This window comes from Heterodontus francisci, chromosome 1, assembly GCF_036365525.1.
Source record: "Heterodontus francisci isolate sHetFra1 chromosome 1, sHetFra1.hap1, whole genome shotgun sequence".
In the NCBI taxonomy this organism is placed as follows: domain Eukaryota; kingdom Metazoa; phylum Chordata; class Chondrichthyes; order Heterodontiformes; family Heterodontidae; genus Heterodontus; species Heterodontus francisci.
Genome location: NC_090371.1, coordinates 199,149,493 through 199,174,047, shown reverse-complemented (window position 1 = coordinate 199,174,047; position 24,555 = coordinate 199,149,493). Strand labels below are relative to the sequence as shown.

Here is a 24,555-nt window from a genome sequence, read left to right as displayed (position 1 = left end):
TGTGCAAATTCACACATTGAGGGTCTTTTATACTTGTTTATGTTCATTATGTTCATAAACAAGGAGTAAAATCAGGAAGCACCTTTTCACACAAAGGGTAGTGGAAATATGGAACTCTCTCCCCCAAAAAGCAGTGAACCCTGGGTCAATTGGAGTTTTCAAGACTGAGATTGAGAGATTTTTGTTAGATAAGAGTATTGATGAATATGAAGCTATGGGGGTAAATAGGGTTGAGATGCAGATCAGCCATGATCTAGCTGAATGGCAGAGCAGGCCTGAGAGGCTGCGTGGCCTACTCGTGTTCCTGTTGGTTCTTCCCACAACTGTAAAACTGAAAAGCAAACCTTTATTTTATCTTTTGTTTTTAAGAAGTGAGGAATACCTGATTGAGTTTAAAGTAGATGAAAGTTACTCCAAAGATTGCTGCAACACACACTAACAGTACTATAACCAGCAGGACAAGAGTAGCCACTAAATATTTCTGAAGAGAATTTGAAACTTCTTGCTCTTCATCACCAACAGTTGACTGCCCAGTAACTGGTACCTACAATAAGAAAATAGACAAAACAAGAGAATGAAAACTAAATTTCAACTTGAAAACAAAGAAGGGCATTAATAAGGTTTTTTTAACACCTGTACTTTTTTCTACCATTTTACCTCCCTAGCTGTAACAATCAATTAGCATTGAGAAATCCACAACAAAGTCACTTGGGGAAGTAGAACCTTTGGGATAGAAGTTAACTTTCTGGGACTTGGTATTTAACTCACCTTGCACCGTGACAGGAGTGCCCAATTACTCCTCTTGGGGTGTTTGTTTGGTGCTTGCCTGCTCCATGCCAGTGGAAAGTTTGCTGTATGTCTGTGGTAGGGCTGAGTGAAGGCAGTTGCCTAGGCACTTCTCTGCCATCCTGACCACCTTGCTCAAGAACCAATCAGAGCACCTCAAGTGGTCTATAAGAATATAAGAACTTAACAAATAGGAGCAGGATTAGACCATATGCCTCTCTGCAAGCCTGCTCCACCATTCAATATGGTGAATGGGATTAGTGTAGGATTAGTATAAATGGGTGGTTGATGGTCGGCACAGACTCGGTGGGCCGAAGGGCCTGTTTCAGTGCTGTATCTCTAAACTAAACTAAACTAAACAATAAAATCAGGCTGATCTTCTGCCTTAACTCCACTTTCCTGTCCGTTCCCAATATCCCTCGATTCCTTGAGAGACCAAAAATCTGTCTATCGCAGCCTTGAATATACTCAACAATGGAGCATCCGCAACCCTCTGGGGTAGAGAATTTCAAAAATTCACAACCCTCTGAGTAAAGAGATTTCTCTTCATCTCAGTCCTGAATGATCACCCCTTATCCTGAGACTGTGCACCCATGTTCTAGATTCCCCAGCCAGGGGAAAGAAGCTCTCTACCTTGTCAAGCCCCTTCAGAATCTTGTATGTTTTAATGAGATCACCTCTCATTCTTCTAAACTCTAGAGAGTATCGGCCCAATTTACTCAGCCACTCATCATAGGACAACCCTTTCATTCCAGGAACCAATCTAATGAACCTTCGCTGTATCGCCTCCAAGGCAAGTATATCCTTCCTTAGATGTGGAGACCAAGGCTGGGACTTTATGTGGCTCTGAGGCGGGGTCAGAAGTGGGGGAGGTGGCATAGAGTATCACGACGGGTTATGGGGGTGTGGAGGACCCGTTGCTTCCCTGTCGCCCAGCGATGTTCCCAGGGAAGAGATCGGCCCATGAAGACCTTTCTGCCCAGAGGCCAATTGAGGCTCTTAAGTCACCTATAAACTGCCAATTAAGGGCCTCTTAACATCACCGCTGGAATCTTACCAGCTGTTGGTGGGGGGGGGGGGGGGGTGGGTGTTGGGGCCTCCGCCATGTGGGGAGGATGCCTTGTAACACAAGGTGCCCTTGCTGTGGGTTTGGGGCGGGTGGTCCCTCCTCCATGGGAAATCTGTGGCCCATGGAGGATCCCCACTGTGAACCAGTTTAAACCCCGGGAGCCCCCCTCCCCGTGGACTGCATGGTGACTCCCCAACCTCCTTGCCGGGGCCTTCTGGACTGGCCATGCCAACCCCGCCTCACTTACCTGAGGTCCAGGGTTCCAGCGCTGGGCCTGGATCTGAGGCCTCTGCGCTCACGACAGTGGCCAACGCTCCCAGTGGCGAAGCCAATACTGCTGAGCTGCCAGCCCTTTGATTGGCTGTCAGCTCTTGGAGGCGGGATCCCCATTTTTAAAGGGATGGGGATCCTGGCTCCTGAAGCTTAGATTTAAAATGACTGGAGGATCGCTCCGGGGAGGCACGAGAAGGCAGAGATGGCTTTCCCTTGCCTTTTTGGCCCAGTGCTTGGAGCCCTGCCTCCAACACAAAATCAAGCCCCAAAACTGTGCACAGTACTCCAGCTATGGTCTCACCAAAACCCGATACAATTGTAGAAAGATTTTCTTATTCTTGTACTCCAATCCCCCTGCAATAAAGGACAACATGCCATTTGCCTTTCTAATTGCTTGCTGTACCTGCATGCTAAATTTCTGCATTCCCCAAATACACCCAAGTCTCTCTGAACATCAACATTTTGAAATGTCATGCTTTTGAAAAAATATTCTGCTTTTCTATTCCTGCTACCAAAGTGATTAACCTCACACTCCCCCACATTATATTCCATCTGTCACCTTCTTGCCCACTCACTTAACATGTCTATATCGCTTTGCAGCCTCTTTGTGTCCTCCTCACAGATTACATTCCCACCTAGCTTTGTATCATCAGCAAACTTGGATACATTACTTTAGGTCTCTTCGTCTAATATAGATTGTAAATAGCTGAGGCCCCAGCACTGATCTTTGCTCCCCTCCACTAGTTACAGCCTGTCAACTTGAAAATGCCTGTTTATCCCTACTCTCTGCTTCCTGTCCGTTAATGAATCCTCAATCCATGCTATTATATTACCCCAACTCCGTGAGCCCTTATCTTGCATATTAATCTTTTGTGCGGCACCATATTGAATGCTTTTTGGAAATCCAACTATACTACATCTACTGGTTCCCATTTATCTATTCTACTAGTTACATCTTCAAAAAACTCTAGTGAATTTGTCATAGATGATTTTCCTTTCATAAAATTATATTGACTCTGTCTGATCATACTATAATTTTCTATGTGTATTATTAAGATTTCCTTAATAATAGATTCCAGCATTTTCCTGACTGATGTCAGACAACTGACCTGTAGTTCCTTGTTTTCTCTCTCCCTACTTTCTTGAATAGTGGTGCTACATTTGTTAACTTCCAGTCCTCTGGGACCTTTCCAGAATCTGGAGGATTTTGGAAAATTATAATAAGTGCTTCCACTATCAATGCAGCTATCTCTTTTAGAACCCTACGATATAGGACGTCAGGTCCTGGGGATTTGTCAGCTTTTAGTCTCTTAAGTTTCTCTATATATTTTCCCTGCTGACATTAATTACTTTAAGTTACTCACTCTTGTTAGTGCATTGGTCACCCTCTATTTCTGGTATGTAATTTGAATCTTCTACTGTGAAGACAGGTGCAAAATATTTGTTCAACATCTCTGCGATTTCTTCATTCCTCATGATAATTTCTCCTGTCTCTGCCTCTAAGGGAACAATGTTTACTTTAGCTACTCTCCTTTTATAAATATACTTGTAAAAGCTCTTACAATCTAGTTTTATATTCCTGGCTAGTTTACTCTCATGTTCTATTTCTTTCCCTTTTTATCAACTTTTCGGTCACCCTTTTCTGGTTTCTAAAATTCTCTTAATCCTAAGGCTTACTGCTATTCTTCACAACATTATAAACATCTTTTAATCTAATATTATCCTTAACTTCCCTAGTAAGCCACAGATGGATCTTTCTCACTGAGATTTTGTTTTTTAATGGAATGTATTTTTGTTGAACATTTTGAATCATTCCGTTAAATGTTTCCTATTGTTTATTTACTGCCATACCTTTTAGTCTATTTAAACAATCAACATTAGCCAATTCGCCACTCATACCTGTCTAATTGGCTTTGTTTTATTTTAAGAATTTTGTTTTGGACCTGTGCATGCCATTCTCAAACTTAATATGGAATTCAGTTGTATTATGATCACTTTTTCCCAGAGGATCTTTTACTATGAGATTACTAATTAAACCTGCCTCATTACACAATACTAGATATACAATAACTTTATTCTCATTTTGTTCCATGATGCAATGTTCCAGGAAACTGATGTGAAAGAATTCTACAAACTTATGTTCCAGGCTACCTTTGCCAATTTGATTTGTCCTGTCTATATGAAGGTTAAAGTCCCTCACAAATGCTACATTGCTGTTGTTACAAGCTCCAGTTATTTCTTGCTTAATGCTCTGTCCAACAATTTAACTAGGGGGCCTAGTTAGGGGCCTATAAAGTACACCCACCAGTGTTTTCTGACCATGGTTATTCCTATTCTCCACCCATACCTGGAAGACTGAAGAGGCAGCAGACCTGGGAGGAATCGCAACTGGAGAGGAAGAGTATAAATCCAGCCTGAGGCCCACATCTTAGCTGGCAGACCAGAGAGGCAGACTATGGCTGTGGCTGGAAGTCGGGTTGTTGTGCGTTGTGTTCGAAGAGTAAACAAAAAACCTAGCAGTGACATCACAGGTAAACTGTAAGCTGATTGGTTGCCTCCCCTATTTGTTTCTTACTTCGGCAGAGGGGAAGAAGCTGATTGGCTTATTACACTAACAATAATTAGTTTGCAAAGCTAAGGTATGGCAGGGCAGCTCAGCTGAGTGGAATGTGCTTCCTGTGCTATGAGGGAAGTCGTGGACGCACCATGAGTCCTTGACAAACACATCTGCAGGAAGTGTCACCGAGTGCAGAAGCTTGAGCTCTGGGTTTCGGAACTTGAGCGGCGGCTGGAGATACTGTGATGCATCCGTGAGGCAGAGAACTATGTGGATAGCACATTCAGTGAGGTGGTCACACCACAGGTTAAGAATGTGCAGGCAGAGAGTGAATGGGTGACCACCAGGCAGTCTAAGAGAACCAGGCAAGTAGTGTAGGAGTCCCCTGAGTCGATCTCGCTTGCTAACCGGTTTTCCATTTTGGATACTGGTGAGGGAGATGGTTCCTCAGAGAAGTGCAGCAAGAGCCAAATCTGTGGCACCACGGATGGCTCAGCTGCACAGGAAGGGAGGTAGAAGAGTGAAAGGACAATAGTAAGAGGGGATTCGTTAGTTAGAGGAACAGACAGGGGTTTCTACGGCCACAGGTGTGACATCAGGATGGTATGTTGCCTCCCCGGTGCCAGGTCAGGATGTCACAGAGCAGCTGCAGGACATTCTTCTGGGGGAGGGTGAACAGCCAGAGGTCGTGGTCTACATTGGTACCAACGACATAGGTAAGAAGAAGGTTGAGGTCCTGAAAGCAGAGCTTATGGAGTTAGGAAAGAAAATAAAAAGCAGGACCTCATGGGCAGTAATCTCAGGATTACTCCCAGTGCCACGTGCTAGTGAACCTAGGAATAGGAGGATTAAGTGATTTAACATGTGGCTGGAGAATTGGTGCAGGAGGGAGGGTAACAGATTTCTGAGGCATTGGGATCTGTTCTGGGGTAGGTGGGACCTGCACAAGATGGATGGTTTGCACCTGAGCAGGACCCGGACTAACAGCCTCAGAGGGAGATTTGCTACTGCTGTTGGGGATTAGGGGGTCAGGAGCCTAAGAGGAAGCTCAGATCTGAGGTAAGCAAAACTGGTAACAGAAGGTAGAAAATTATTAGGCAAAATTGGAAGGTAGATGAGACGAAGGCAAACATCAAATAGGATTGGAATGAGGAATAATGTTACGACAAAGTTAAGGGCGCTCTATTTGAATGCACGCAGCATTCGCAACAAGGTAGATGATTTGAAAGCAGAAAAGAGGTAAATGGGTATGATTTAATTGCCATTACAGAGACGTGGTTACAGGGTGACCAGGACTGGCAATTGAATATTCAGGAATATTTGTCATTTAGGAGGGATGGACAGAGGGAAAATGGAGGTGGGGTAGCGCTGTGAATAAGGGACAAGATCAGTACATTAGTGAGAGAGGATCTTAGATCGAAGAAGCAAGATGTAGAATCAGTTTGGGTGGAGCTAAGAAACAAAGGACAGCAGACATTGTTGGGAGTTGTTAATAGGCCACAAAACTGTTGTGGTAATGTTGGGCACAGTATAAATCAGGAAATTAGAGCTGCTTGTTAGCATGGGCAATAGTAATAATGGGTGATTTTAATTTACATATAGATTGGGTAAATTTAATTTTAGCAATAATATTGTGGGGGATGAATTCCTGAAGTGTGGATGAAATAGTTTTCTGGAGCAATATGTTGAAGAATCACCTATGGATCAGGCTATTTCAGATTTAGTAGTATGCAGAGCTCTGAGATGCAGAGGGACCTGGGTGTCTAGTGCATGAATCACAAAAGGTTAGTATGCAGGTACAGCACGTAATTAGGAAAGCTAATTATCGTTTAGCGCAAGGGGAATTGAATACAAAAGTGGGGAGGTTACGTTTCAGATATACAGGGTATTGGTGAGATCACATCTGGAGTACTGTGTACAGTGCTGTTCTCTTTATTTAAGGAAAGGATGTAAATGCATTGGGGGCAGTACAGAGAAGTACTAGACTAATACCTAGAATGGGCGGGCTGTCTTACGAGGAAAGATTGGATAGGCTAAGCTTGTATCTGCTGGAATTTAGAAGAGTAAGAGGCGACTTGATTGAAACATATAAGATCCTGAGGGGTCTTGACAGGGTGGATGTGGAAAGGATGTTTCCCCTTGTGGGAGAATCTAGAACTAGGGACCACTCTTTAAAAATAAGGGGTCACCCATTTAAGACAAAGATGAGGAGAAAGTTTTTCTCTCAGAGGGTCGTGAGTCTTTGGAATTCTCTTCCTCAAAAGGCAGTGAAAGCAGAGTCTTTGAATATTTTTAAAGCAGAAATAGATAGATTCTTAATGAGCAAGGGGGTGAAAGGTTATCGGGGATAGGTGGAAATGTGGAGTAATCAGTTCAACCATGATCTTATTGAATGGCGGAGCAGGCTCGAGGGGCCGGGTGGCCTACTCCTGCTCCTAATTTGTATGCTCCTATGTTCGTATGCAATGAGAAAGGGCTAATTAATATCCTTGCTGTAAAGGAGCCATTAGGAAATAGTGACCACAATATGTTAGAATTCTACATTAAGTTTGAAAGAGATATAGTTCATTCTGAAACTAGGGTCTTAAATCTGAACAAAGGAAACTATGAAGGTATGAGGGGTAAGTTGGCTATGGTGGATTGGGAAAATATATTACAAGATTTGACAGTAGACAGGCAGTGGCTGGTGTTTAAAGAAGTATTACACAGTTTACAACAAATATACATTCCTCTAAGACACAAAAACCCAACAGGAAAGGTGAATCAACTGTTGCTAACAAAAGAAGTTAAAGATTGCATTAGGTCAAAGGAAGTGGCTTATAAGGGCACCAGAAAAAGTAGTAAGCTCGAGGATTGGGAGCAATTTAGAGCCCAACAAAGGAGGACCAAGAAACTGATAAAGAAATGGAAAAGAAATTATGAATGTAAGCTAGCTAGAAACAAAAAGGTGGATTGTAAAAGTTTCTTTAGTGTTACAACCGAGGCAGGAGGAGTGCACTGTTTATTTGAGTTCCACCTCTCCACAGGTCACAGCATATGTTTAGATTTATTGCCACTTACCCATACGGTCAATCATACACTCGTTTTTTTAATCCCCGAATAAAACACACCAACCAGGTTTCTTTAATAAGCAACAAAATTATCAATTTATTATCAAACATGTCTTTACCCATAACGAAGCAAGCATAAACACACAGATCGAAATATAAAAGTACGCTTTTTACCTTAGCCCCTCACACGCACACAAACAAACACATACACCGGTTAACCGAAAAAATAGAGATTTCCTCTTTAGAGCTCTCGTACAAAACAAAACAGGAAAAGAATACGTTGGCCAAATACTTGCGAATTCTTGAAGAAAAAAGAGAAGATATAAAAAATATTAAAGAAGTTTTTTTTGGTTTGGCATCCCAACTATGTATCGATGGCTCTCACTGGGATCTTCCTAGAACAGTTCTTGACAGGCGACATTGAAGATCAATTTGGGCAGGCTTTCCAGGGAAAATGCAGTAACAGGGGTTTCAGGCAGTTTCTTACACTTGCTTCTCAGCTTCTCAAGAGATGGAAAGCTGGCAGGCTTTTTCAAAGAGCTGGAACAGACTGAGCTGGGTGTTGTTCCCTTGGCAAGTTTTCTCTGACTGTCTTTTCAAACCATTGTCCATATCCCAACTCACTGTCCAAAGTTGGGATATGGACAATCGTTTGAAAAGACAGTTGGAGAAAACTTGCCAAGGGAACAACACCCAGCTCAGTCTGTTCCAGCTCTTTGAAAAACCGATGACACAAGAATCACACCTCCTCACCTCCATACATCTTGACCCCCCCACTCCTTTGTAAACATCTTTTGCCAAATCAAAAACAACCCATTCTGGGTAATTATTTGAAGACAGGTGACTTCCAGTAACTGTTTACAGTCCAGACCTCTCAGTGACCCTTGTAAAAAAAAAAATCCATGGACTCCTTTTCAGTTTTAAACCACAAATCTTCAAAATTTAACAAAAAAAAAATTGAAGCACTCATAACATCTCCACCCTTGGAGGAACGAAACGTTATTTTTAAATGTATTTCCTTAAAAAGTGTGGCAAAAATAGAAGATGAAAAGATTTTAAAACACATTTTCATGCTCATACTCATTCACTCTTTACCTGCAGTTAATATAATTTTGCTTTGTACCATCTGCATTCAGATAACTCAAAGCAAAGTTAGATTCTAGATAAAGCATCTGCAATTACATTATTTTGCCTGCAATGTGGATAATCATTAAGTGATAGGCCTGTAACAGTAAACCCCATCAGAATAGTCTAGTATTCTGGTTTTTGAATTTTTGGCAAAGTTTATTGCCAAATCAGCCAACTGTAATTTTCTAAACAGTGCTTCCACTTGTTTCAAGTGGTCCTTTCAAGTGTCACTGTATACCAGCACGTCATCAAGGTAAACCACACAGTTTGGAAAACTGGCTACCACTTGGTACAAGAAGGACGGGTTGCATCTGAACTGGAGGGGCACCAATATCCTGGGCGGGAGGTTTGCGAGAGCTCTTTGGGAGGGTTTAAACTAGTTTGGCAGGGGGATGGGAAACGGAGCTATGGAACAGTGGATGGGGTAGCTGTTGAACAGGCAGATACAGAGTGCAGAGAGTCTGTGAGGAACGGTAGACAGTTGACAGGGCAAAGTTGCAGCCAGTATGATGGGTTGAAGTGTGTCTATTTTAACGCAAGATATGTCAGGAATAAGGGTGATGAACTTAGAGCATGGATCAGTACTTGGAGCTACGATGTTGTGGCCATTACAGAGACTTGGATATCACAGGGGCAGGAATGGATGTTGGATGTTCCGGGGTTTAGATGTTTCAAAAGGAATAGAGAGGGAGGTAAAAGAGGTGGGGGAGTGGCATTGCTAATCAGGGATAGTATCACAGCTGCAGAAAGGGAGGTCGTCGAGGAAGGTTTGTCTACTGAGTCATTATGGGTGGAAGTCAGAAACAGGAAAGGAGCAGTCACTTTATTGGGAGTTTTCTATAGACCCCCCAATGGCAACAGAGACACGGAGGAACAGATTGGGAGGCAGATTTTTGAAAGGTGCAGAAGTAACAGGGTTGTTGTCATGGGTGGCTTCAACTTCCCTAATATTGATTGGAACCTCCTTAGTGAAAATAGTTTGGATGGAGCAGTTTTTGTCAGGTGTGTCCAGGAAGGTTTTATGACTCAAAATGTAGATAGGCCGACTAGAGGGGAGGCTATGTTGGATTTGGTGCTTGGCAAAGAACCAGGCCAGGTGGCAGATCTCTCGGTGGGAGAGCATTTCGGTGATAGTGATCACAACTCCCTGACCTTTACTATAGTCATGGAGAGGGATAGGAGCAGACGGGATGGGAAAATATTTAATTGGGGGAGGGGGAATTACAATGTTATTAGGCAGGAACTGGGGAGCATAAATTGGGAACAGATGTTCTCAGGGAAATGCACGACAGAAATGTGGAGGTTGTTTAGGGAGCACTTGCTGCGACTGCTGGATAGGTTTGTCCCGATGAGGCAAGGAAGGGATGGTAGGGCGAAGGAACCTTGGATGACAAGAGATGTGGAACAGCTAGTCAAGAGGAAGAAGGAAGCTTACTTAAGGTTAAGGAAGCAAGGATCAGACAGGGCTCTAGAGGGTTACAAGGTAGCCAGGAAGGAACTGAAGAATGGACTTAGGAGAGCTAGAAGGGGACATGAAAAAGTCTTGGCGGGTAGTTTAGTTTAGAGATACAGCACTGAAACAGGCCCTTCGGCCCACCGAGTCTGTGCCGACCATCAACCACCCATTTATACTAACCCTCCACTAATCCCATATGCCTACCACATCCCCACCTGTCCCTATATTTCCCTGCCACCTAGCTATACTAGGGGCAATTTATAATGGCCAATTTACCTACCAACCTGCAAGTCTTTTGGCTGTGGGAGGAAACCGGACCACCCGGAGAAAACCCACGCAGACACAGGGAGAACTTGCAAACTCCACACAGGCAGTACCCAGAATTGAACCCGGGTCGCTGGAACTGTGAGGCTGCGGTGCTAACCACTGCGCCACTGTGCCGCCCCAAGGCGTTCTACACTTATGTGAGGAACAAGAGGATGGCCAGAGTGAGGGTAGGGCCGAACAGGGATAGTGGAGGGAACTTGTGCCTGGAGTCGGAGGAGGTAGGGGAGGTCCTAAATGAATACTTTGCTTCAGTATTCACTAGTGAGAGGGACCTGGTCGTTTGTGAGGACAGTGTGAAACAGCCTGATATGCTGGAACAGGTTGATGTTAAGAGGGAGGATGTGCTGGAAATTTTGAAAGACATGAGGACAGATAAGTCCCCGGGGCCAGACGGGATATACCCAAGGATATTAAGGGAAGCGAGGGAAGAGATTGCTGCGCCTTTGGCGATGATCTTTGCGTCTTCACTGTCCACTGGAGTAGTACCAGATGATTGGAGGGTGGCAAATGTTATTCCCTTGTTCAAGAAAGGGAATAGGGATAACCCTGGGAATTATAGACCAGTCAGTCTTACGTCGGTAGTGGGCAAATTATTGGAGAGGATTCTGAGAGACAGGATTTATGATTATTTGGAAAAGCATAGTTTGATTAGAGACAGTCAGCATGGCTTTGTGAGGGGCAGGTCATGCCTCACAAGCCTTATTGAATTCTTTGAAGATGTGACAAAACACATTGATGAAGGAAGAGCAGTGGAAGTGGTATATATGGATTTTAGCAATGCGTTTGATAAGGTTCCCCATGGTAGGCTCATTCAGAAAGTAAGGAGGCATGGGATACAGGGAAAGTTGGCTGTCTGGATACAGAATTGGCTGGCCCATAGAAGACAGTGGGTGGTAGTAGATGGAAAGTACTCAGCCTGGAGCTCATTGACCAGTGGTGTTCCGCAGGGATCTGTTCTGGGACCTCTGCTCTTTGTGATTTTTATAAATGACTTGGATGAGGAAGTGGAAGGCTGGGTTAGCAAGTTTGCCAATGACACGAAGGTTGCTGGAGTTGTGGATAGTGTGGAAGGCTGTTGTAGGTTGCAACGGGACATTGACAGGATGCAGAGCTGGGCTGAGAAGTGGCAGATGGAGTTCAACCTGGAAAAGTGTGAAATGATTAATTTTGGAAGGTCGAATTTGAATGCAGAATACAGGCTTAAAGACAGGATTCTTGGTAGTGTGGAGGAACAGAGGGATCTTGGGGTCCATGTCCATAGATCGCTCAATGTTGCCACCCAAGTTGATAGGGTTGTTAAGGCGTATGGTGTGTTGGCTTTCATTAACAGGGGGATTGAGTTTAAGAGCTGCGAGGTTATGCTGCAGCTCTATAAAGCCCTGGTTAGACCACACTTGGAATATTGTGTTCAGTTCTGGTCGCCTCATTATAGGAAGGATGTGGAAGCTTTAGAGAGGGTGCAGAGGAGATTTACCAGGATGCTGCCTGGACTGGAGGGCATGTCTTACGAAGAAAGATTGAGGGAGCTAGGGCTTTTCTCATTGGAGCGAAGAAGGATGAGAGGTGACTTGATAGAGGGGTACAAGATGATGAGAGGCATAGATAGAGTGGATAGCCACAGACTATTTCCCAGGGCAGAAAGGGCTATCACCAGGGGGCATAATTTTAAGGTGATTGGAGGAAGGTTTCGGGGAGATGTCAGAGGTAGGTTCTTTACACAGAGAGTAGTGGGTGCTTGGAATGCACTGCCAGCGGTGGTAGTAGAAGCAGATACGTTAGGGACATTTAAGCGACTCTTGGATAGGTACATGGATGATAGTAGAATGAAGGGTATGTAGGTAGTTTGATCTTAGAGTAGGTTAAAGGTTCGGCACAACATCGTGGGCCGAAGGGCCTGTACTGTGCTGTACTGTTCTATGTTCTATGTTCTATTAGTCTCTGAAAGGTTGCTGGGGATTCACTCAGCATTGGAAAAGACTGTATGATATTCCAAAGTCTGATATTTCTTTAGCTCGGGGTGTTGAAGAAATCTGCCAGTATCCCTTTAACAAATCTATTTTTGTAAGAAATGTGGCACTGCCCACTCTGCCAATACAGTCTTCCTCGTGAGGAATTGGGTATGAGGCTGCCTTTGTTACTCCCTTAACCTTTCTGTAGTCTATGCAGAATCTAGTTGAAACGTTAGGTTTAGGCATTAGCACCACTGAGGAACTCCAGCTACTTTGACTGGGTACAATTAGGTGGTTTTCCAGCATGTGTTGGATTTCTGCTTTTACCTGAGTCAGTTTCTCTGGACTTAAGTGGTAAGGATGCTGTTTTATAGGAAAGGATTCTCCTACATCCACATCATGTGTGGCTAAGGTTGTACACCCTGGCTTAAACCTACAGACTCCTTTAAATGCTGTGAGTAGCGTTGTTAGGTCTTCTCATTGCTGTGCATCTAAATATGAAAACATTGTCTCCAATCTCCCTAACAATTCAGTATTAGCTAACCGGATGGTAGGAGGTTCAATTTGAGAATTATCTATGCCTCCTTCTGCCTCATCCTCACTATCCCTTTCATCCTTCACTGCCCCAACTACCTGACATACTGGTGTTTGCTTATCATCCTCCCGGCAATAATATTGTTTCAACATATTGATATGACGCAGTCGATTCTTTTTCCAGTAATCTGGGGTGTCAATCAAATAATTTACTTTACCAATTCTCTTGTCCACCTTATATGGACCACTGAACCGTGCTTTCAGCAGTTCACCCTATAAAGGTAGTAATACTGACACCTCATCCCCTGATTGAAATGTTCCGGTCTTGGCATGCTTGGCTGCCCATTTCTTCACAGTTGTTTATGAAGCTTTCAGGTGTTCCTGAGCCACTTTGCAAGATCTCATGAGCTGTTCCCGGAGCACGGATACATAATCTAGCACAGAAGATTCGCCTCTTTGTTCTAAAAAATTTTCTTTGATTAGTTTTTGAGGACCTCTTATCTCATGTCCATAAACTAATTCAAAAAGACTAAAACCTGTAGACTCATTAGGTGAATCCCTAGTGGCAAACAAAAGAAATTCTAGCCCTTTATCCAAATCATGGGGATATTCATGACAACATGCCCTGATCATTCTTTTGAGGGTCTGATGGTACCTTTCTAAAGCTCCTTGTGTCAGTGAGTGGTATGATGATGACTTCATATGTGTCATACCCAAATTACCCATAACTTGCTCAAAAATTTTAGACATAAAATTGGAATCTTGATCTGACTGAATCTCAATTGGTAATCCATATCTAGTGAAGAACTGGTTTAACTTCTCTACCACTACCTTAGCAGAAATTGTTCTCAAGGGAATGGCCTCTGGGAACTGAGTAGCCATATCCATGATAGTGAGTATATATTGGTGTCCCACTTTTCTTTTTGGTAAAGGTCCAACACAGTCTACCAATATCCTACTAAATGGTTACCCAAAAACTGGTATGGTGATTAGAGGTGCTGGTTTTATTGGGCGTGGGGGGGCGGGGTGGAGGTGGAGGGGGGTTGCGGTTTTCCCACAATCTGGCACGTATGGCTTCTTTTACAAAACTGCACCACATCCTTGGAAAGACTTGGCGAATAAAAATGTCAACTTATACGTGATTGGGTCTTCCAGATCCTCGCGTGTCCCACTATAGGAATTTCATGGGCTATCCTTAAAAGTTCCCGGACATACTTTGAGGGTACCACTAACTGATGAACTACTGTCCATTCTTTGTCCGCAGGTCTGTGAGGAGGTCTCCACTTTCTCATCAGAACCCCATTTTTAATATAGTAGCCTTCTGGAACTTCTTTTGTCTCAGCTTCTGTTAGAGCTGATTGTGCCACTTTATTTAATTCTGGATCAGCTTGCTGAGCCTTGATCGGAGAAGACTCATTAAACATTTCCTTCGGATTATCCAAATCCCCAAAGAAAGTTTCAGATGTTCGACTATCTGACTGTAGTGTAATGCCAATTTTACCTCCAACAATGGAATTTGTTTAGCTATTGCTTGGGCCACTACACATGAAGGAAAAATTCCAGGAACATTTTCCTGCAACTGTTCTGTGTCTTTAACTTCACTTAGTTTTTCTGTGACTACTGGAGAAGTTACTACCTTCGCTCTGGCCAAATCATTCCCCAGGAGTGGGTCAACTTCATATACTGGCAAACTATGGACAACTCTTACCCAAGTGCTCCCCACAGACACTTGGTCCACCTTATTCCCCAGCACCAGATTCAGCAATTCCTTGTTGGGCTGAGAACATACTGGTCAAGGAAGTTCTCCTGAACACATTTCAAAAATTTCTCCCCCTCCTTTCTCTCTTATTGAACACTATCCCAATTGATATTTGGGTAATTTAAAGTTCCCTACTATCACCACTCTATATTTCTTGCACATTTCTGATCTCCCTGCAGATTTGCTCCTCTATTTCTCTCACTATTTGGAGGCCTATAGGATACCCTCAGTAGCGTGATCATCCCTTTTCTGTTTCTCAAAATAGATTCTGTCTTTGCCCCTTCTAGGGCATCCCGTGTCTTTCCTAATCAGTACTGCCACCTCACCTCTTTTTTTCCTTCCCTATCTTTTCTGAACATTTTGTATCCTTGAATATTTAGCATCCAGTCCTCACTAATTTTAAGCCACGTTTCTCTTATTACCACTGCATCATATTCCTCCACAGCTATTTGTGCTTATAGCTCACCAACCGTATTCCTCACATTTTGTTTGTTTACGTACATGCATTGTAAACCTGTCTTTGTATTCCTTCTAGTCCTTCTTAGGCTGCTCCTACCTAATATGGTACTACTTCCTTCTCTAGTTCTATCCAACACTTATGTTTTAGGCACCTTATTCCTCTTTTCTACTTCTATTAGCTGGGTCCCATCCCCCTGCCAATTTAGTTTAAACTCTACCCAACATTAATGAACCTCCCCCGAGGACATTTGTCCCAGTCCTTTTGAGGTGTAACCTGTCCCTTTTGAATAGGTGCCTCCTGATCCAGAATTGGTCCCAATGACCCAAGAATCTGAAGCCCTCCCTCCTGCACCATGTCTCAAACCACACCTTGATCTTCCCTATCTTCCTATTTCTAACCTCGCTAATGTGTGGCACTGGGAGTAATCCAGAGAACACAACTTTAAAGGTCTTACTTTTTAAACTTTCTCCCTGGCTCCTAAAAACATGACTGTAGGACCTCAGTACCTGCCCTCTCAATATCATTAATACTGACATATCAGAACTTCTGGCTCACTCCCTTCCACCTGCAGAATATTCCATAGATCGCTCAAAGTTGCCACCCAAGTTGATAGGGTTGTTAAGAAGGCGTATGGGGTGTTGGCTTTCATTAACAGGGGGATTGAGTTTAAGAGCCGCGAGGTTATGCTGCAGCTCTATAAGGCCCTGGTTCAACCACACTTGGAATATTGTGTTCAGTTCTGGTCGCCTCATTATAGGAAGGATGTGGAAGCTTTAGAGAGGGTGCAGAGGAGATTTACCAGGATGCTGCCTGGACTGGAGGGCATATCCCACGAAGAAAGATTGAGGGAGCTAGGGCTTTTCTCATTGGAGCGAAGAAGGATGAGAGGTGACTTGATAGAGGGGTACAAGATGATGAGAGGCATAGATAGAGTGGATAGCCAGAGACTTTTTCCCAGGGTGGAAAGTGCTATCACCAGGGGGCATAATTTTAAGGTGATTGGAGGAAGGTTTCGGGGAGATGTCAGAGGTAGGTTCTTTACACAGAGAGTGGTGGGTGCGTGGAATGCGCTGCCAGCGGTGGTAGTAGAAGCAGATACGTTAGGGACATTTAAGCGACTCTTGGATAGGTACATGGATGATAGTAGAATGAAGGGTATGTAGTTAGTTTGATCTTAGAGTAGGTTAAAGGTTTGGCACAACATTGTGGGCCGAAGGGCCTGTAATGTGCTGTACTGTTCTATGTTCTATGTTCTAATTCCTACAGTTGCCGTTCCAGACATCAGGTCACACTCTAGGTGCACCCGATACAAACGCAAGGGTATATACTCCCCGCCAATACCATTCACTAGAAGCTTGACATTCACTGCGCTCTCTGGTGGAAATGTTATGCCATTCCCCAGCAAAAGAGTTTGAGTGGCTCCTGTATCCCCAAGTATAACTATAGGTTTACCTTCCTCACTTGAGGGATAAGGAGTTACTTTTCCTTTTGAGAAGAATTCCCTACAACTCTCAGGTATCTTATTCACAACCCCCGCACTCACAGTGGTTTTTATATTTAGTCTTACAGCTGCAGTCAGAGCTACAGCCTGATCTGTTGTACTCTTGGTCAGGGCCCCTTTCTCTACATTGGCTTTGTGTACCCCAATAAGTCCCATGGGTTACCCCACAACTTCCAGTATTCCGCACGAAGGTGTCCCATCTTGTGACATTGGTAACATTTAGGCTTGCGGACCTCACATCCACCCTCAGCGTCATCCTTCCTGGCCTGATGAGGAGATCCTGGGTGTTCCCAGCTGTCCCTTCTTGTCCCTGGCTACTTGCCTTCCTTTCAGCCTCCCACCTCTATCCTTCTCGGGTTTGTGGGGGTGATGGACAAAGGGTTTGGGCTTATAAACAAGCTCGTAATCATCAGCAATTTCTGCTGCCTGTCTAGCCATTGATACCTTCTGGTTGTCTACATGAGTTCTTATTTATGGAGGGAGGAAATTTTTTAATTCTTCCAGGGGAATTAGTTTCCTAAGGTTCTCACACGTGGCCTCTACTTTTAGTGCCTGAATTCAACGATCAAAATTAATTTGCTTTATCCTCTCAAATTCTATATAAGTCTGCCCAGACAATCTCTGGAGGTTCCAACATTTCTGTCAGTTAGCTTCAGGGACTAACTCATATGCAGTGAGAATAGCCTTTTGTGCCATTTCATAATCTGCAGAAGCCTCCTCAGAGAACATGGCATAAACTTCATGAGCTCTGCCCATCAATCTGCTTTGCATAAGCAGTATCCAGCTTTCCTTTGGCCACTTCATCTGTCTGGCTAACTTTGCAAAAGAAATGAAAAATGCCTCTACCTCGTTTCCTCAAACTTAGGGAGGGCTTGCATAAATTTAAACAGCTCTCCACTGGGTCCTGGGCTGGAGTCAGATCTTTCCCCACTAGAACTTTCACTGGAGCCAAGACCACCCCTTTGTCTTAGATCCATCTTTTTAAATTCAAATTCCCTTCCTTCTCTTTCACTGTCTCTTTGAAATTCTAGTTCAAGTTTTTTTTATTGTCAATTCTTTTTCCTGCTCAAGTTTTCTCACTTCTATTTCTTTTTCTTCGTCAAGCTTAAGTTTTTCCATTTCCTGTTCCTGCTCAAGCTGTTTCTCTGTAACTGAATTTTAGCTAATTCAACTGCACTACCCTCTGGTTTGCCTTCTTCTTCTTCCAGTTTCAAATGGTGTGCTATTACTTCAATTACGTCTGCTTTCTTAGCTCCCAGTTTTAACTCTAACACCAACAGTTCTGCCAAATCCTTTAGTCTAACCTTGGTTAAGTTTCTCAAATCACTCAGGGATACATCCTCCTTCCCCAGAAAGCCATTTTTATGGAGGCGGCATGGGGGTTGGATGGGCTACCCACCCACAAGCGGAAGGTAGCCAATTAACAGCAATTAAAGGCCTAATAAGGCCGACATCAGAGGCCAACTGGAATTTTCCACACCCTGTGGGCCCCCTAAGGCATCAGGGATTGGGTCAGCTGCCTGTAGGTGGCTGCTTAGCAGCAGACCAGGGGAGTCAGCCCTCCGGGCAGATTTTGAGGCCCTCCGTGCATGCCTGGCCACAGCTGTGGCTGCAGGACACCCCCTCCAACATGGTGTCCTGGCTGCTGAGTCCATTTTTTTAATTTAAAGGTTGAGAAAGTTGAAGAGAGGGTACCTCAAGATGGTCCTCCTATTGGCCCTGCAGCTTTGACAGCCCATTGACTGTCCTTAATTAGACAGCAAGCCTGCTCTCTGGCCACTAATTGGCTAATTCAGGAAAAAAAATCACTGCTGGGAGACTATTGCCCACACATTTCAGGTTCGTAACCCCCCCCCTTTAACCCCGATGTTGGTGTCCTGACCCAAAACCCAAAATTCTGCCCATGTCTCTGTAATGGTGATTAGATATAAACAATTTATTTCTATTTTTGCCACTAGTTTATCTGTCTTATTACAAATGCTTCCTGCATTCAGATAAAGAGCCTTTAATTTTAATTTTTTTACCACTGTTTTTTGCATGGACCTTATTCATTGATGCATGATTACCATTACACTCTCTGTCTCTTCCTGTCCCAGTCAGCTTGTCTTTACCCACATTGATATACTTTTCTATGACTCAACTTTTATCTTTGGGTTTCTAAATTTCCTGAACCACCACCATCACCCCACCCCAAAATTTTTTGTACTTTAAAGCACTCTCCACAGCCCTATTTATACAGTTCGCTAGGTGCTGATCCCAGCCTGGTTTAACTGGAGCCCATCCCAACGGAATAGCTCCCTCTTTCCCCGGTACTGGGGCCAGTGTCCAGAGATTATTATACTTGAGGTTCTGCTTATTAATTTAGAACTCAGTTCCTCAAACACCTTCCGCAGAACATCATTCTTAGTTCTACCTATGTCGCTTGTTCCTATATGGACCACGACAACTGGATTCTTCCCTTCGCACTCCATGTTCTTTCTCAGCCACAATTATATGCATAGATAGTTACAAGCACAGCTTGACCTAGAATAATTAGAATGGTCTGGCAGACTGTGCTGATGGCTTAGTTTGTAAATGCTTTCCCCCTTGTGGAAGATCCCCAGGTATACCAGTTAGTTGATCAAGCTGGGTTGTTGCAATTAACCTCAGCAGCCCTAGACTACAATAAACAGTGATGGTATGGGGCAAGTTGGGCTGGAGACGGTGTGGAGCAGTTGGTTAAATGGGGGCCAGAGTTCCCGTTCCTGATTGCAATCTAATGATACCTGCTGGAAAGTACACAAGTGTAGGTGTCAGATGAGAACCGAATCACCAGATTGAATTGCCTGCTAAAACTCAGTCAGGGCTCACACATGAAGAAGTGGCATTTGGGCGAAGTGCCTGTGGAACTTCTCCAATATGAGTCAGAAACTTCAGGAGAGGAGGGGAGAAAATTATTGTGGAAAAACAAAATAAAAGTCTGACAAGTAGAATTAAAAATCCATTTAGTAAAAGTTTATATAAGTACTTGCCTGCCTGGAAACAGATGGCATTCCCACAGGCAAGGTCTGAAGGGACTCCAAGCCTGCCTTGACGTGGTATTGCGTCAGAATTGTCACAGGCTCAGTGAACAGTGAAGAGTTTTGCTGATGTTGTCATGGTTACATGAGTTCAGTTTAGTTTAGTTTCAGTGAAAAATTACATTATTTTGGAAATTGCTGTTTTAAACCCCGTGTGCCCCATAATGTCAAAACACTCTCCCTTTGAATTTTGAAATGAAGTGCAATTAGCTACTGAACTGTAGACTTCTTCTCAAATCATAGCATTCATGAGACAAACAAATTAATTTCAATTGTATTACATATTTAATTCTGTTGAAAGGTTTAGATTTTTAGAAGTGTGGAACACTGAACTAAGCAAAAGAGGAGAAGTAGAATAGACTTTTCGAAATGGAATTCTCCCTCCCCTCAACTTATAGCGAAATGGACACGTAATTGTGAATGTGTGTGTATGTGTGAAATTCCACCTTTTATCGTTAATGATCATGCAATGTCTCTTTGTAAATTACTCAAAAAGCTAACAGCATGTGAGATCTGTGCACACGTTTTGAATGGGTTAGGGGTCACATACCAGAAGTGCCATGATTTTACATTAATCGTCACCTCCATAAAGACAGCTGAAAATTTTATTTGTGATGAATCGCAACTGCAACAAACATTGTTCATTTTGTAATAACACTACCAAAAACAGATGAACTGGACATTCTTGTAATTGCTGTTTGTGGGGTATAAGTAATTGCTTATCAGTAAGATGATTGCCACATTTACCCTAATTGGTAATGGTAATTTCAAATTAATTTATTGGGCCAGATTTTGCAGTCAGCAGCGAACGAATGGCAGCTGCCATTTGATAGACTTGCTCTTGGCCATAAACTTTCTTTGGGCTTTTGCACTCAAAGTTCTTGTCAGCTGAAGTTCCTGCCAGCCAAATATCCAAAAACTCAGCGCCATCTACAGAGGATCTGAGACCTGTGTGAACAGGGCAAGCGACTGTGTATCTTCTTAACCAATCAGATTGAAGAGTCATTAATGGGCAGGGCAGCGCATGAACCAGGAAGTATCAGTTAGAATATTAAAGTCAATGTAAACTCAGGTACAGAAAGTAAAATAAAGAAATGGAAAAAAGATTGGATTAAGAGAGAGAGGAAGAAAGAGACAGAAAGAAAAAGTTAAAAAAAATTTAGTATCTTCAACTACAATTAAAATTTGAAGGAATAAGACTCCACACTTGTTAAATTTTAATTTCAGTGCCAGAGATGTTGTTTCGCAATAACTAAGACTTCCCATGCCATTAAATGGGTACTTACACCAGAATGGACAAGCCTTATCTTTTCCTGGCATATTTAGTTAATATTGATATGCTAAATACAGCAACTTCATGTCATTCAATGTATTTGAATGTTGTGTCAGATGGCAAGGTAGCGGTTTCGTATGGCTTTAGGAAGTGCAGGACATTTCAGACAGCAACTTCTTCATTTATGCATTTAACTACTCATGTGCAGTTGCTAAAATCTGCTGGTCAATTTGCAAATTCATAAAAATGAATGCTGTTAGCTTCACTGATATTTTTACTGCAACATCCAACCCATTTTAATGTATATGAAGTGTATTAGAATATGCTGAGAGATGTGATAACGTGCCATATAAATTGCACAGTTCTTTCTTTCTTCCTTTCCAGCACAGGAAATAACTGGTATCATGGAAAGTATTCATTTTACCCATAATCTTGTTCTTCTATTACCTTTTGAATCTGTCAAGAATATCAGGCTTCTATTGTTGTAAAGAGGGAAGCAGTTACAGTCAAGTCCATATCTAACCAAAGGTATAAAATAAAAAGGAACTTTTTAACCACAAAAGAAGTTTATACAACAATGTACTAGAAAACTACCTTTTGGAAACCTGTTTAGTATCAATGAATGCCATCCAGTAAGTTTAACATATATTCAACAAAAAATATAAAACTTCTGCATACCCTATTTTAACAAAGGATTGCCTGATTAATGATATTAATTTATTCATTATAAACAGCCACAGTGGAATTAGAAAGAACAAAAAAAAACATTAAAGTAGAATTATAAATTGGAGCATTCTGAGGCATCAATGGAAATGGAACACTTTTCCATTTTTATTGCCTTTATCAATATTTCTGGCTGCAGGATCATGATTCTTCTACTGTGTTCTGATAATGTACCTTAAATTTAGAAGAGTACCCTCCAGAATCCCAGTGTGAAAATTTCCATTTTCATTTACCAAGGCAATCTGATAGTCTCTTTCAGTGATTGATAATTTAGTACCACTTAACCCTTAACTATGAGCCACTTGTGCTGTGGATGAAACCTGTTTCACTGCACATGAATTTTCACCCCATGCTCTTTCAATTCATTTTGTTATGGCAAATGAAGATGAATGCACCTCTAAATAGCATAGTATGGTGCAGTTCAGTACCTATTTAGTAATGTGTAGAAAGATTAAAGGAAACTCTGTTCTTTTCACAGATCATAGACTCGACCTCAACTCTCTTTAATCTCCTGAGGCTAAGTTCTAAAAATACTCCATGGTCCAAGGCAATCAAGCAAAACTCCTGAAAATCAATGCATTCTTGTTATTTTTGTTGAGGGGTTATTCTAACCTGCACGTATATATTATTCCATAGTAGGATTGGGGGTTTTTTGAGTGAGTTTCCACTGTCTGAGCATTAAAATTGCTGGAAAATGTTTGAATTGCCTCCAGTGGAACTGGAATGGAACCAGAATTGTCCACGACCAGTTAATGCCAGAGTCAGTATAATGTAGATATAGCAACTAGCAGAGAAATGAGACTTTTAATAGTCTCAGTTGTACTTGAACGCTGGCTTCAGAAGCAAGAGAGTCCCAAACTTGTTGATCCACCTAATTCCAGAAAGCAGAACTTTTGTACAATCGTTGAAAATTCTGAATAATACATTAACTAATAAAAAGGAAGCAATAAATCAACTTACCAACAATGTCGCTAACCAAAAGCAGTTTATCACCCAGAATGAATAGAATATTATAGCGAACATTCTTCTCTGTTTCCTGGGGACTTTAAGCAATGACTGAGACAGAAACCTATGACTGCAACTGTGGAGACTGCAGCACTTCTGGGGAGGCTGATATTTTTTGTTCTGTGTGAAAAAAGGAACTTTGGAATGAAGGACTGTGGGTGGAATGACACATGGTTGGCAAGAACTTTTAGGAAAATCCAGAGGGAGGGACACTATTCAGAGTAGGTTTAATAAAATGCACAAAGACAATAGCAATGTGAGGAACAGGGCATTACGGGGAATCACTGACAGGTAATTCAATCTGATGACTAGATTTGATGCATATTTCTTAGATCAAAGAAAATCATGGTCCAATTAAAAACAAATGCTAATATGTGTGGTACAGTGTACTGTTACGAAATGAGTAAACTCCAAATCTCAGCTGCATTCTCATATGGGAAGAAGTTGACCAGAGGCCAGGAACTTCACTGTAGCCAGGCATTTCCCTGTTATGTGCCTCAGGAGCAAGTTCAAAAGATGCTTGGGAGTAAGTTGTCAGCCCATCACCTCTATAGGGAGTTGAGACTGAATTTTATGCCACCCCAGCGGATCAGATGGTGGCGTGGGGGTGGCGTAAAATTAAGTGGGAGGCTCTGGAGGCCTTCCTGCTCCACTCCTGCCTCCGGCCAACTTTACAGCGGGTGGGTGGGGGGGGGGGGGGTTAACGGCCCGCCTGCCTGCCTGAGGCCAACCAAGGCACTTAAGTGGCCACTTAACAGCTACTTAAGGGCCCTCGCCCACCTCCACGGGTATTTTACTCATGGTCAGCGGGCGTGCTGGGGACGTGAAAGGCCACCCAGCGATAGCTTCTGGCCTTTCCGCGTGCCGGGGTGGGTGGTGCCATGGCAGTCGGGCACAGGGTGCCTGACTGAAGGCCGCCCCCACCTCCCAACCCACACCCGGGACACAAGATGTCCCCCCCACTCCTGCCAAATGACTACCCTTGCCTCGCCGCCACAACCGATCACCCCCTCCGTCGAGGCAAGCCCAACTTACCTGAAGTCCTGGCACCATGGTGTCAGCTGGGCTGCAGTCCCAGCAGTGCCACTGGGAAAGGTGGCCACTGCTGGGACTAAGAGCCTCCGGCCCGCTGATTGGCAGGCAGCTCACTGAGGCGGGACCTCCTCCCTCAAGCGGATGGAAGTCCCGCCTCGGGACAATTAAAGCCCGGGTACCCGTAAAATGTGGGTCGGATCCCCGGGCTAGGCGGAAGCGGATTCGCCACCGACGTAAAAGTCGCCTATGGTAAAATCCAGCCCCGGTGCCTGGTGAAAAGAATCTTAAAGAGCAGGATAAGATAAAATAAGTTAAAATAATACATCAATTGCATCATTGTATTTTAATTTTTTATAGTTTGAAGTAACTGAACAGTTGGAATATGTGACACAAATTTAAGTAGCAAATAAGTTTATAATGGAAAAACATCTTGGCCATGAATTTCTAAGTGGCCAGTGGCCTTCTCCCAGGATAGGTTGATTGAGAATGTGTTGTGGCTTGCTAGGAAATCTGATGTCAGGTTCCAGTGGGGCCTGTTTGGATAGAAGTTCCATTAACCTTAAGCATGGTCGATGACATCTGAGAAGATCATGTTGAGGTAAGGAAATTTC

The 24,555-nt window shown here is 43.1% G+C and overlaps 1 protein-coding gene across 1 annotated transcript in view; it reads right to left on the bottom strand.

The window, feature by feature from the left end:
• The window catches only part of LOC137370235 (uncharacterized), a 28,739-nt gene extending 4,777 nt beyond the window's left edge, over nt 1-23,962 (bottom strand). The window contains exons 1-3 of the mRNA XM_068032635.1: nt 23,945-23,962; nt 22,865-23,029; nt 383-544 (exon numbers count right to left, since the gene is read on the bottom strand). Coding sequence (XP_067888736.1) covers nt 383-544; nt 22,865-23,029; nt 23,945-23,962 — 345 coding nt within the window. The remainder of the gene's footprint in view (nt 1-382; nt 545-22,864; nt 23,030-23,944) is intronic.
• Between the last annotated feature and the right edge of the window lie 593 nt (nt 23,963-24,555).